The sequence below is a fragment of the Gavia stellata genome, chromosome 22, assembly GCF_030936135.1.
Source record: "Gavia stellata isolate bGavSte3 chromosome 22, bGavSte3.hap2, whole genome shotgun sequence".
Taxonomy (NCBI): Eukaryota; Metazoa; Chordata; class Aves; order Gaviiformes; family Gaviidae; genus Gavia; species Gavia stellata.
This window is the reverse complement of record NC_082615.1, coordinates 7,561,646-7,574,809: the sequence shown is the minus strand read 5'-3', so window position 1 is coordinate 7,574,809 and position 13,164 is coordinate 7,561,646. Positions and strand designations below refer to the sequence as shown.

The 13,164-nt window shown below is 40.6% G+C and overlaps 1 protein-coding gene across 1 annotated transcript in view; it reads right to left on the bottom strand.

Moving 5' to 3' along the window:
- Window positions 1-1,233: 1,233 nt before the first annotated feature.
- ABCC3 (ATP binding cassette subfamily C member 3) overlaps window positions 1,234-13,164 on the bottom strand; it is a 49,898-nt gene continuing 37,967 nt past the window's right edge. Inside the window, exons 19-31 of the mRNA XM_059828046.1 lie at window positions 12,558-12,741; window positions 11,533-11,638; window positions 10,704-10,857; window positions 9,093-9,300; window positions 8,210-8,520; window positions 7,272-7,471; window positions 7,041-7,167; window positions 6,152-6,253; window positions 4,982-5,128; window positions 3,907-4,065; window positions 3,356-3,522; window positions 2,108-2,302; window positions 1,234-1,421 (exon numbers count right to left, since the gene is read on the bottom strand). Of these exons, the coding sequence (XP_059684029.1) occupies window positions 1,313-1,421; window positions 2,108-2,302; window positions 3,356-3,522; window positions 3,907-4,065; window positions 4,982-5,128; window positions 6,152-6,253; window positions 7,041-7,167; window positions 7,272-7,471; window positions 8,210-8,520; window positions 9,093-9,300; window positions 10,704-10,857; window positions 11,533-11,638; window positions 12,558-12,741 (2,169 nt within the window). The 3' untranslated portion in view covers window positions 1,234-1,312. The remainder of the gene's footprint in view (window positions 1,422-2,107; window positions 2,303-3,355; window positions 3,523-3,906; window positions 4,066-4,981; window positions 5,129-6,151; window positions 6,254-7,040; window positions 7,168-7,271; window positions 7,472-8,209; window positions 8,521-9,092; window positions 9,301-10,703; window positions 10,858-11,532; window positions 11,639-12,557; window positions 12,742-13,164) is intronic.

Genomic DNA, 13,164 nt, shown 5'->3' with positions numbered 1-13,164 from the left:
ACTCATTGTCTTGCACAGATGCTGATCACTATCTATGCATTCAGAGGAATATTTTTATACCTTAATGCAGTTTATACACAGAAGATACTATTAACACTCCTAACAATCTGATCAGTGTATAATCATTACATTACTGTGTATGATAAATAATTCATTACTTTGTGCTCTGCTATATGAAATGTTAATGTCAAATGAATGCTTGGCTGCAGATTCTTGTTTCTATTTAAGAAGTATTATTTGTAAGAATTAATAAATGATTATTTTTGACTTCTCAAAGTTTTTCTGAGCTTTACTTATGGAAAAACACAGGAACTTTTTCTTGCTGGGTAAGTCTCTAGTTGTTCACTTCCTCCACCAAGCACTCTAAAAAAAATGACGTTCTATCAGATTCTAGCAGCAAATACTGTTTTAACAGAGTACCCCCTTTATCTGAGGAAGCTTGTTGTCAATAATAAGGTAGATATTAATTTCTGCAAAACAAATGACATATTATTTCAGGTGATTAAGTGTTGAATGAGATAAATTATATACACATCCGCTCAGCATGTATGTTCAGCGTTAGTGGAGACTTACTTACACATTGAGACTTCATACATAAGAGAGAGATAGCATAATTATAGTATTTCTGTGCCAATCATGTCCCTCCAGGCTTATGTGGAGCCTACTAAATTGGTAAAAATTGTGTAGTTAATGATTTATATTAAGCCATCTGTTGGTTTCGTTTTAAATACGTGTTACTCATAGTTCTTCTGCTGGAGAGGAATTTTATAATGCTAAAGTTGCCCTGGGCAGGGATACCAAAGGTCCTGGGGTAGCTCACAGCCCTGAAGCAGTAACATTCAACTCCCCTGTCCTGGGGAAATACTGAAAGAAACAGGCTGGAACCACTCAGAGATGACATTATTTCACCATTTTTCAGCCGAGTCACTGCTTAACTGGGCCTGTCTTTCCACTTCAAAACCAATGAATCCTTATGCAGAAAACACACAGGTGAGTTTTATACCATTAATATAATTTACTAATTATAAACCTGAATACAGTACATATTGCCCTGCGATACATACATTTTCTTGGCAGAATGTTTGTCATTCTTTGGGAAAACAGCATATAATAAAATACTTTATGTATATAGAAAATATTTAAAAATATAAAATTCACTTTCTGGTCCTTGTAAAATACTTTGTTCACATATCACAAGTTTAGTCTACTACAAAAACTGTTTTGTAAATTACAGTACATTCACAAGTCATTTTTGTGGCAAGTCAGTAATATTAAAAAAAAAACCAAATCAAAACCCCAAGGGGTTGTCTTTTCATGCTAGTCCAGCATCTTTGGCCATACTGTAGAAAATACCCTTGGATGCTATAAGGCTTGCAGGTGTATCGAATTCAGCTATGGTTCCGTTGTCTAGAACAAGAACCCTGTGCGAACAAAAAAAAAGGGCGGGGGGGGAGATACATCAGGGAATTCCTCGCAAGAAATAATATATCCCTTTTTATCACAAAGCAAACTGCTCTAATCTTTGCCTTGCCTTTGTTTTGCTCAATTATTTTCCCACGTTGAAACACAGCAGCTGATAAACATTATCCCTGAGCTCGTGTTTTATTTAAAAAGGTACAGGACAGTCCTATCTCCCAGGGGTAATATGAGAAAAACAAAACAAAACAAACTCAAACTCAAACCCATATGTCATACTCGTAGTTCTGGAATTGAAAATACAGTACCAGAAAGCCAAGGAGATAAAAGCTCATGGAGTATAGTAATATATTTTAATGTAATTAATATGACATGATGTTAGTGAAAAAGTTACAGCAGCTGCTAGTTAAAAAAGATCCATAAGCTTGCTGACAGTGCCATTAATGCAGCTGGGTAGTATCTCCCACGCAGCGCTGGTTAGTGAATATAGAACCTGTTTCTTACGTCAACAGAAGCAAAGTCAGGTCTGGATATTCTAGGACTATATGGCTTAAACATCATTGCTTACATCCTGCCTGACAAGAGCATCAGTGTGACTATCTAGAGACAAACCAGACCCTCTTAAGTGCTGCTTCACATACCCAGTAAACTGGTGAGCACCCCCCTCCACGCACCATTAAGAGATTTTTACCTTGTGTAATCCATGATTGTGTTCAGCCTGTGTGCTATTGTCAGCACTGTGCAGTCTTCAAACTGGGTCCTAATTGTCATCTGGATCAGATCATCCGTCTCGAGATCGATGGCTGCTGTCGCTTCGTCTAGGATCAAGATTCTTGTCTTGCGAAGTAGTGCTCGTGCCAGACAGACGAGCTGCCTTTGGCCAACGCTGCAAGCAAAGACAGGGCTTTCACAAACGAGGTCCCACTGCCCTTCGCTCTCCACTGCTCAGAATCCCTTGTGCTAGAGCAGATTACTCATCAGGTAAAGTTGGCAAACAAAAAACAGTAGTATTTAGCAAACAGCCCAGTCTGTCAGCCCTAGAGCTAATTAATAAACATTGCAGCATTACTCAGCTGGTTTTAGTGTATGTGTTTCCTTCCTGTCTAACCCAGTACTGCCTGAGCCACCAAGTGCCCCCTTTCTATCACGGTGACAAAAGCTGGGGGAACTAATGGTTACAATGCTTCTGGCCTGAGTTTTCAGAAACACACACAGTTGCAACAGCACTGAGCATATACAAACTTAAAAAAAAAAAAAAAAGAGGGGAAAAAAAATTAAGAAGTTCTGAGGCTGTAAGTCCTTTCTACCATAAAAAAAAAAAAAAAAAAATCTGGGCAGCCCCCACCTCCTCCCCTGCTACAAAGACACCCCAGACACAGCCTCTGTCTCAGTGTCTCTGCGGGATGAGGAAGCAGCTGAACATTCATTACATACATAATATGGTTTATGGTTACTCCACTGTCTCAGAAGCCAACACAGCATATCAAAGCATAGCGTTTTATCATCCCCATTCATGTCTTCATGGGTCTTCCAAATAATAATGGAAAACAAACATTGCTAAAGTGTCAGTTTAGGCAGAGGACTCTTACTCAGCACAGCAGTTATATCTGTTATCATGGCTTTTCCCTTCCTACCAAACCATGTTTAAGGGACTGCCTATTCCTAATACCCTATCATCCTGAAACTTCTTTCTTTACTGATAAAACAAGGGTTTGGGTTGGGAGAAATCCTTCCCAGCAGCAAAGAAGAATCATCTCATTTGCGGCAGAGGCAGAACAGGAGGCAAATGTTTGAGCCTTAGTGGTTTTCTTGAAACAGGAATAGGTAGCTAAATCATTTTAATCACAATAGACTACTGTGTAAAACTGTGCTCAAGTGTTACTCACTGTTAGGGTGGAATAAAAGCTCAGGGTATGTTTCTAATCCAAGCATTCCTTACCTAAGATTTTCTCCACCTTCTGAGCATTCATAGTCCAACGTGGATGGCTGACTACTGACAAACCTCTTCAGATGAGACAGTTCAAGAGCTTTCCATATTTCTTCATCTGAATACTTATTAAACGGATCCAGGTTCATCCTCAATGTTCCAGAAAAGAGAACAGGATCCTGGATATAAACCCAACTTCCATTAGACAAAAGTACTTTAGCTGTTTTAAGTACAGATGCTAAAATACAAGTTACTGCTTTGAAGTCTCCATTGCATTTTAGGTAGGCCACCTCCCAATCCTATCTACGCTGAAAATACATCACATTATACACAGTTAAAAATCAAGTTCCAACTGTAAAGATGTTTTATCCTAAATCCTGTTTTATCACCCAGCATCAGCTTATAAGGTGGTAGGACAGGACCACTTGAAGTATGAATAGGTTGCTTTTCTGAAACAATTTTCTGAGTGTAACAAAGCATTTTCCTCTGTGGATAAACCATTATTTATGGTTTGCTAAGCTGTTAAGAGATCCTTCCTTTATTGTGATACACAGAAACAGTACCTGAGGAATAATTGTTAGCCTTGATCGAAGGTCATGGAGACCAATCTCTGAAATTTTCACACCATCGATTTTAATTTCCCCTTTTACAGCTTCCAGGATCCTAAAGAGACAGAGCGTCATGGAGGACTTCCCTGCTCCAGTTCTGCCAACAATTCCAATCTACAACAAATTACAGGTTTAACAAAGCATATAGTTAAAACCAAACCAAAACCCAACAACAAAAAAAACCCCAAACAAACTTCCAAGATCAAGATCTGAATCTCAGAAAGAATGTAACCATCCTTCCCTAGAAAACCAGTGTCATACATTGTAATGTATATATTGCCATTCCCGTAATTTGAATGATATTGCATATAAGTATGTACATAGGCCTAGAGCCATCCTACATAACTTTGGGTGATTAGCTGAATTAAACCATGTTAGGAGTCCAATCACTCAAGGACAAGAAATAAAGGCTTTTCAGAGGGCTATTCAGACTTTATGGTGAGCATGTGTATGTCCATTCCAGAAGGCGTATGTCATCCCGTCTGCTTAGTATAAGGATAATTCTTTTCTCTTTTAATAACAGCCTGTTAAGTGGAGGACTTTCCCATGTTAATTGTTCTGTCACCAGCACGCAAAACCCAGAACTTTCTATTGAAGTACAAAAAACCCGAATCTCCCAGAACAAAGACAATTTCCTGATTAAGGAAGCAAAGAATGTCATTTCCTTCCATGCCAAAAATTTCACAGGGAAAGCCAGAGAGCGGAAAAAGCTGGAATTCCTTCTCCCATCTGCACTGCTTCAGAAAAGCGTTCTTGTCACTGAATTTTTGTCACTTGCGCTGGTGCCTCCTACGTGACGTACGGTAGCCCGCTGACAGCCTAACTTGGCAAGTCCAGAACGCCCCATGCAATTGGCCCTACTGCTTTCAGCCTGGAGGATGCTGGCACACCGACCGCGTGGTTGTCACTGCTGACTCCTGCAATGCCAGCTTGAGTAGGTCTCCACCACTCCACCCCATCCTCTACTCCATGGTTGTTCACTGGAGGCCCAGAGCAAAGTTCTAGCAAAGACATACAGCTGGTAACTCACCTTTTCTCCACCGTGCACTTGGAGGTTTAGACCCTTCAGCACTAGATCCAGGCCTTTTCTGTACCTCACTGAATAATTCACAAACTCCAGCTCTCCCTTGGATGGCCAGTCTTCTGGGGGTCTCTTGCCCTCAATGATCCAGGGAGCCTAAGGAAAAGAGAAGTCAGAAATGCCTCATATAGGTTTGAGAAAAAATTATTCACACTCAGATACAAACATTAACACCTGTGGCTTACTAGAAATGTATCTGATAAATCAAATCTCCATTATCAAATAAATTTATAACAACTGGGGAAAAACATGGGTTCCTAAGTATCTACCCATTTTGGTTTTTGTTATGAAGTTGACAGGAAAAAAAGTCTGAGCACATAGGGCCAAATCCTCAATGGATAGAAATTAACATTTTTTCCATTAGCTTTAATACAACACTGCCTGTTTCATGCCAGCTCAAGCTCTGGCTTAACAACATGTATCATGCATCTTGTCTAGCCTCCTTTTAGCTTCCAGATTAAATACTTGATCTCCAGAACCGTACACTGCAGCTCTCCTCAGATCCTCCATTTCCTAATTCTTAGTCTCCCATCATGTACACAGGGCTAACAAAACCCAGTGTGTCCACAGAGCAGCAGATTTCCCAGCATAGCTCCATTTGCCACTTTAAAAGTCTTTGGTAACAAAGGTAGATGATTGGATGATTTTCCTGGATTAGGCAGTAATGTGTTCCTAGAGATGTTCTTCTCTTGTGGGAGACAAGGATTGATTAAGCTGATTAAATAGAAATACTACTGAAAACATGTGCACAGCCTGATAACTGTACTGCAGCTGTGCTCACTAGCAGCATCAGAGCACCATCCATGCAGGTAGGACTATGCATCAACACTTCAAACCCAATGGGAGTAATATTCTGATAGCAAAACTCATCTCTGTTGTGCTATAGCCACTCACAGTAGCAGAAAATGAGATGCTAAGCACAGACTGCATGATGGCAGTAATAATTTGGAGCTGTGATAGCATAGATTACAGTTCAGAGCGTGACATTTGTTCAGGTTAAATGATAACACTCTCAAAGCAGGAACTGCCTCTCAAGAGTCTAAACAAAGACCATGTAAATGTGCGCATTAAAATTTCGCCATGCTTGTTGGTGAGCATGCTTGACGCTTGGTAGCTGACCTCTGTTTCAGTTTCTGAATACTCTTTTATTCTTTCAACAGCCACAATGTTAGTTTCAAGTTCAGAAGTCATTCGGACCATCCAATTCAGAGACAAGGTCACCTTGGAGAAGACAAGGAGCAAAATATCACCCACAGAGGAACAACACATTTAACAACAACAACAAAACCAGACACTGCTATTAAGACATGGATTCACATTAATATTACGAATAATTATCTTTGCATCAACATTAATACAGTTAGTGGGACAAGAAGTCTACAGATAATCAGGTACTCATGTGAAGAAGCATACGCCTCCCACGTGATTTAACAAATGGCCCTCTCAAAAAAGTTGGTTGGAAGTCATTCCCCTAGTCATGGGTCTCACTTGAAAACTGCTGAACGGCAATCCTGCACACTCACGGTATCTGAAAAGCTTCTGGCAAGAGTGAGGCCATTAAATCTGCTAAACTGTCCACAGCTTGGGTGAGTACAGTTTTTCTTGCCTATTTATGAATCCTACTGATCTGCCTGTGATTAGCTGGACACACTGATATGCTACATAGCAGGCATGATGCAGGACATGTTAAGCCCATGCTGCTCAAACGACCTGTTCTTGCTGGGTGCACCTGACACTTCCTAAGCTTCCTGCATGCCACCACTGGGCATACTGGGGTGCAGCACAACCTCGGTGCTCCCAAAGTGCCCTGAAGTCCTACTGCATGTGACCCTTCTGATGGTCTGTCAGCATTCAGTGTAAATCTCTACTGTTTCCAGACGTCCCACAACTCACTTTTATTATTTCCTTATTAACTTCAGCTTCAACAAGCACTTAAATTATTGCTAATATATTCATACAATCTACAAAAATGCAAACGCATCAATGAACAGAAAGCTATAATACATACCTGTAACGCATAAGATACTGAAAGTCCTACCAAGCCAGCATTCAGGCTGTTTTTACCAATCACAGCAAAAAGGGCAGCAAAAAGGACAATACAGTTCCCCACAAATTCAACTCGAACACCCAGCCACCTGGTAAAAAGGCAGACGTAAGCAGAGTGGCAAATGGTTGCTTGGACCAGTTATACAAACACAGGATTATCTAAGTGGGAACAAGAGGTTATATGTCTTTTTACCTGTTTGATACTATGCCAGGATAGTAACTTTTCTGATTTTCATCCATCTTCAGATCACTGATGTCTACGAAGGACTTCACTCTTCTATAGGCTCTGATGACACTGGCCCCTGCTACTGTTTCTGAGAAGTGTGAGTAGATGGGAGATCTGCTCACAGACTCCAGACGCTTCAGCTGGCGGGAGGTAGCTACGTAGAATCGCTGCCATTTTTTTTGGAGGAAATTGAAGGGTACGTGAAATACTTTCTCTTTTAATTAAGAGTGAAGAATTTTTTAGATTAAGGATTTAAAGGAGATTGCTACCGATGCACTTCAACCTTCCAAAATATTCTCTATAAGTAAGCAGAATTTCAAGAAAGTTATCTTTCCTTCATTCCACAACAGAGTATTGGGTAACTGCAATTTCTATAGACTGTAAGTTGATTTTATCTATGTCCCTTTAAATTTAGTTAATATAGCCTAACAAAATGAATCCATTCATAGCAACCTCATTTTCCAAGAAAATGAAACATGAATTTGCACCTCCATTATCAGGTCTCTATTTACGGTCTATAAAATAAGCTTCATTTTTTCTCAGAAGTCAATAAATTTGATGCTTTCTATTTTCAACATTTTAACTCCTCACCACCTTAAAAACTTGTCAATATGTCAAATACATAAACGCTTCAATATATCGAAGTGCACTGCAGCTCTACCTCTAGCAGTAGGCTTATTTGTTATTACTTAAAAGCAAAAAAAGGTTATGCCTATTTATTTCATGACTGCATCTCACAGGACATTTCTTTTTCCGAGAGAAGTAAATAATGTTTTGTTTATATAAACATGTAGTTACTTCAGATAGTTCAGTTTTCCCCCAAATTCATGTTGTTTCTCCTAAAAAGAATCACGAACAATGGAATAAGAGTCATCGCAATGGTAGTTAGATATTTTTCCAGTTACCTGAACAAAGAAGTACAGAATTGCAAGTGGAACTATAACCACAGCGAAGAGCGGAGTACTCGCTATAATTACAATCATTGTCGATAAAGAGGTGAAGAATGTTCCAAGGAACATCAAGATGGTCGGTGGGATTACTTCATCGATCACATAGATGTCCTTCGAAAAGCGGTTGATGATTCGGCCGGTTGGGGTGGTGTCGTAGAAGGACTGCGGGGTGTGAAATTTGTTCTCTAGCAGAGCAGCGTGGAGTGTCCGGGCTGCATTAATGCCTCCCATGGCCAGGGTAAAGGAGCAGATGAGTACTATGAGGCCTAACAGGTGAAGAGGAGACGTGTTAACCAGTGAACATGATGTTCCTGATTTGCAGCTCATTGACTCTCACCAGTTTCTGTTGTGCTAGAAGCCTTTTTTCCTTTACTATATTCCCTATCCACCCTTCTCTTACCATGCACATTAGCACTATGGCATTGTGGTCACTGCTGCCTAAGGCGCAGGAACATGTCCTGTAGGATTTCACCATGCTATCCACATAAGACAGATGCACAACCATCTTCCCTCTGCTTTCCGCAAGCCTCCATGAAGTCCTAACGCTACAACTTGACCCCAACCCTTCAGTCTCTTCTGCACCTAAGTTTTCATGTTTTCTCTCCAATTTACTTCTCTCAAGCTTGCACGTCACCTGTTCAACCCCCTCCAAGGGCTTCACAACAAAATTAAAAGTATTGGGCTGAGCTCAGACTTTGTAGCTCCAAGTTACGTTACTTCCCTTGCTTAGGATAGGATTTGGGAGGCAATTTTGGGCCACCAGCAACTGGTGTCATGGCTTTACCACCTAAGTCCTCTTTACTAAACATTGAGACATCATGATTTTATCTGATCTCACCTTGCAAAAGGCCCAAGGCAGCATAGACTCCGATTCGCATGGCTGTGTTGTGCTGAGTCCCATTTATTACCGGCTCATTGGTCCAGTCACTGAGCCACACATTGGCCCCAATGGCAGCAGCATTTTGACAGCAATATAGGAAACATATCACTAAAGAAATGACAGGGCTGACAGCCTTCACGTATTGCCAGAATACCGTTAACTTCACCTGCAAAATCATACACCAAAGCTGGTTTGTACAACTTACAGAATCAGGAGTTTAGACAAAAGAAAAGAAAAAAATTCATCGGGGAACTGCCTAAACTCTAACATACCACAGAGAACAGTTCATCTGCCTGAGCTCCATGTCAGGGTGATGACTTTCAAAACAAGTCAGAAACTTCTATGAAATACTTTTTTCCTCCATTTTGAGGAACTGTATTTTATTAGTTTTGTGGGGTTTTAGTTTTTAAGACTATGCCAGAAGGAAAAAAGAAGAAAAAAGAAAAAAGAGGCTGATCAAATATCAGCAAAGGATGGGTAACAAGAACAGGAGCCAAGTTTTTCAGGCAAAAGCAGCAACTTGGCAAGTGTATCGAGCTTAGGACGACTTTAAACGGCGTATTTAAAGAACAGCGCTGAATGTGCCTCCATTCAGGTGTCTTTACAGCAGCTTAAATGAGATATCAAATGCTAGTGCACCCCAATAAGAACATAAACAGATGATGCTTGTGGCAAAAATTACAGATGCTATCTCTAAGGGAGTGCAAAAAGGCAGAGAAACAAAAAGAGACAGAGACTCAGGACAAAACTCAGTCTCTAAAATAGCTTAAGAAGGAATAATTAAAAGAATAAGTGTTGATTAGGGACTTTGAAAGCTAAAATAATCCACAGAAACACTTAGTTACATGTCTGTGCCATGGACCATGTAACATCAGACTAAACAGGACACATTGAGCCTCCTGAAGTGGAGGGAAGGGGCTTGCTTTAACAAAACCTCCCTGCTCCTATTCCATCTGCTGCTCCTTTCTGTCCATTTCTTTTGCTTTTGTAATACCATCTTCTTTTTTTTTTTTTCCTTCTCTTCTCTTTTTCCTTGTTCCCATTTCACTCCCTAGTCCTGCTCGAAAAGAGTACAGCCCCTTTTGTACCTATAAGCATAAAATGCTCTTGAAGATAGGGTGGTGGGTATCACTTAGAACAGATTTGCTGGCACACAGCAGCCAGCTGGCTTGTATAACCCACTGCTGTGGGTCATCAAATACCCAGTGCTGCAGCTGGACTCAACAGCAGCCAAACAGTTCAAAGACCAACAGTGCTGAAAGCTCTGTGATGCAAAAGTCAGGGCTGAGGGAGCGCAGTGCTTCACCCTATCAGGTGACTGTGGCAGGAGCTGAAAGGGATTTTCTTTTTTTTCCCTTCTTTCCCTAAGTACATAGCCCTTGCCAGGTGCAGAAAGCTCTGCCAAAAGACCAAATTTGAATGATCAGTGGCCACCAGATTAATGCCCAAAACCTGCAGTCATAATTTATACAACACATTTAACAGAACTGGATAAAATGTAAAAATAAAAATTATTTTTTCAAGCAGGAAAAAAAATGTAGAAAAAGGGAGGAGGGAATCAAACCGTACCGTTCCCGTTTCAGTGGTTTCAGCCTGAATAAGTTTCTCATTAGGATTTTTTCTTGGCAGAGGAGGCTCTGCTGGCTTCTTTTCACAGAGTCTTCGTTTCGTTGACATTTTGTTGGGACATTCTCCTCCCTCAGAAGATATTACACTAAGTTGCCTAGTCAAAACAAGAGAGTCATTAGGAGAAAAAGGGCATATTGTGGCAGTACTAAGGCAAGACTGGGATGCAGCAGATTGGACTTATTCCCAGCTCTTCTGCTGAGTTCCCGTGCCAGCCTCACTCACAACTATGGGTGCTTGTACCACTGCTCTGAATGTTCAGTGATGCCAGAAATATAGTTCCTAACGAAGGCTGTGGCAGGGCCTGGGCTCTTTGGTAAAGGCCTTTAGAGGCTTCATCACAAGACAGATATTTCAAAGCTAACCCCTGAGCTTCTCTGTTTTCACATCAACAGTAGCTGGACAGCATCTATGGATATGGTTATGAAAACTTTTAAAGATTTCCAAGATTCCCAATGGAAAGACACAATGGAAAGGGTTTATTTATCATGCAACTGGTAGCAGTGTAGTGTTGCGTGGGTAAATACACACAGTGGTGTTACCTGAGAACCAGAGTTGCTTTAAGAAATTGGTTCAGTTCGGATTAAAAAGAGGATTGCAGGAATAGATGTTTGATCTTCTTTGCGTGTTCTTTCACATTTATTTTCAAAAGGACACTAAACGAATTTATTTATAAGAGGGGCTCACAGACTGAGAAGCAGTATGTGACTAACATCTTTCAGATATATTTCACCCCAGACACAGACTATAAACACATGAACCTCATGTTTACCTAAGAAACTGTTTGCGGACCTCATTCGTCACCGGTTCGTTATCTGCCAGATCGGTGTGGATGCTGAGGGTGTCTTCAGCTAGCAGGACTTCTTCCTCCTCCAGCACTGCAAGACAAGATCAGGCCTCAGAATTTCTGCTGAGTAAAGCAGAAAGCACGGAAAAAGGTGGCTATACAAAGCAAGAGTCATGAAAAACAATACCACAGCAGGAAAAAAAATCATAGTGCATAAACTCCCCCATAGTTTTGCTTACATCCCTTCTGTGCATCACTTCTCCTAACTAAACTGCAAAGATCTTGTGAGGCAGGTTGGCTGCCAAATGCATTTAACATCACATTCCTTTAGTGCATCAGAAATGGTAAGCAATAGTGTTGTAGCTGGTTCTAGCTAAATTCACTCATGCTTTAGGCATGATCTTGGGCTGGGGGAGTTGTGTCAGGAACTACTGCAAGCTTCTGCTGTTGCTAGATGATGCCACACATGTTCTCTCTGCCTATCTGGAGAGAAGCAGTGCTGCAATCAAAGACTGTGGGAACACTGTCACACAGAGGAAACATGTACCAAAATGCGTTAGTCTTAGATCATTTTATCAGAATCAATCCAAGCTGAAAAGTGACCCAAGATTAAAATGTCATTTGAACTTTACTATATGAAAAAAACAACATATAAACAGAGAAAAAATACCAGACTCTGGGTAGCCCCTTTGATAGCAAGCCCAGTTTGTTCTTGGCTACTCCATTTTCCTGCTGAGCTTGACCTTGCTAATTATAAAATAAATTTCAAACTTTAAAATAATTTCTAACACAATAATTGCTTTTTTCTAGGACAAACCACATGACATTTTGAAAGAAATTTGTGAAAACATTTATCAATAATACAGACCTGGCCATAGACAATAATTTTCATGGTAGTACAAAAAGGCAAATGCCAGGTTGTCATGAAGAAGCAGGGGACACTTTATACAGAGAAAGTATCTGTGTGGTTGACAGAAAGAGGCATGTTTTAAGAAAAAGTAATACTGTACTTGTTGGTTCGTCCTCTTCGATGTCTTCATCAAGTGCATAATTTCGCAGGAATTCTGCAAAGGCCTTGTTTTGTTTCAGAAGGTCTTGGTAAGATCCCATTTCAGAGATTTTGCCATCTACCAGGACAACTACATGGTCTACCTGAGGCAGGAAGCTGATGCCATGGGTCACCAGAATTCGGGTCTGGATAGGGATAAAGAAAAAAACCCCACATCTCTCAGTTGTCACTGTGGAGACTAACGCTACTCAGCAAGCCAAATACTACCACATTTTTGGGACAGGGAGTGCATTATCATGTCAAGGTGAAATGGCAAGGGAAACACACTGTCCTTCTTAGCTTGGAAATACAAACATGAACTTACTATGCTTCCTACTGCATGCTGATATAACCACAGAAGGACTTAAACCAACTGAATTATCATTCCCCCATTCCCTTATGCTGATTTTCTTTGCAGCCCTTCCCTTTTGAGCTCTGAGATAGTCTGAGAAGATCATAACAGGAGTAGAAGGAGAAGAAAAGAGATTGCAATTTGGTTGCATACTGCCAAAGACCTCTGTAAAATCAGTAAGCTGTTACAACTTCCTTACTGCACTGCCTCTGAGTAA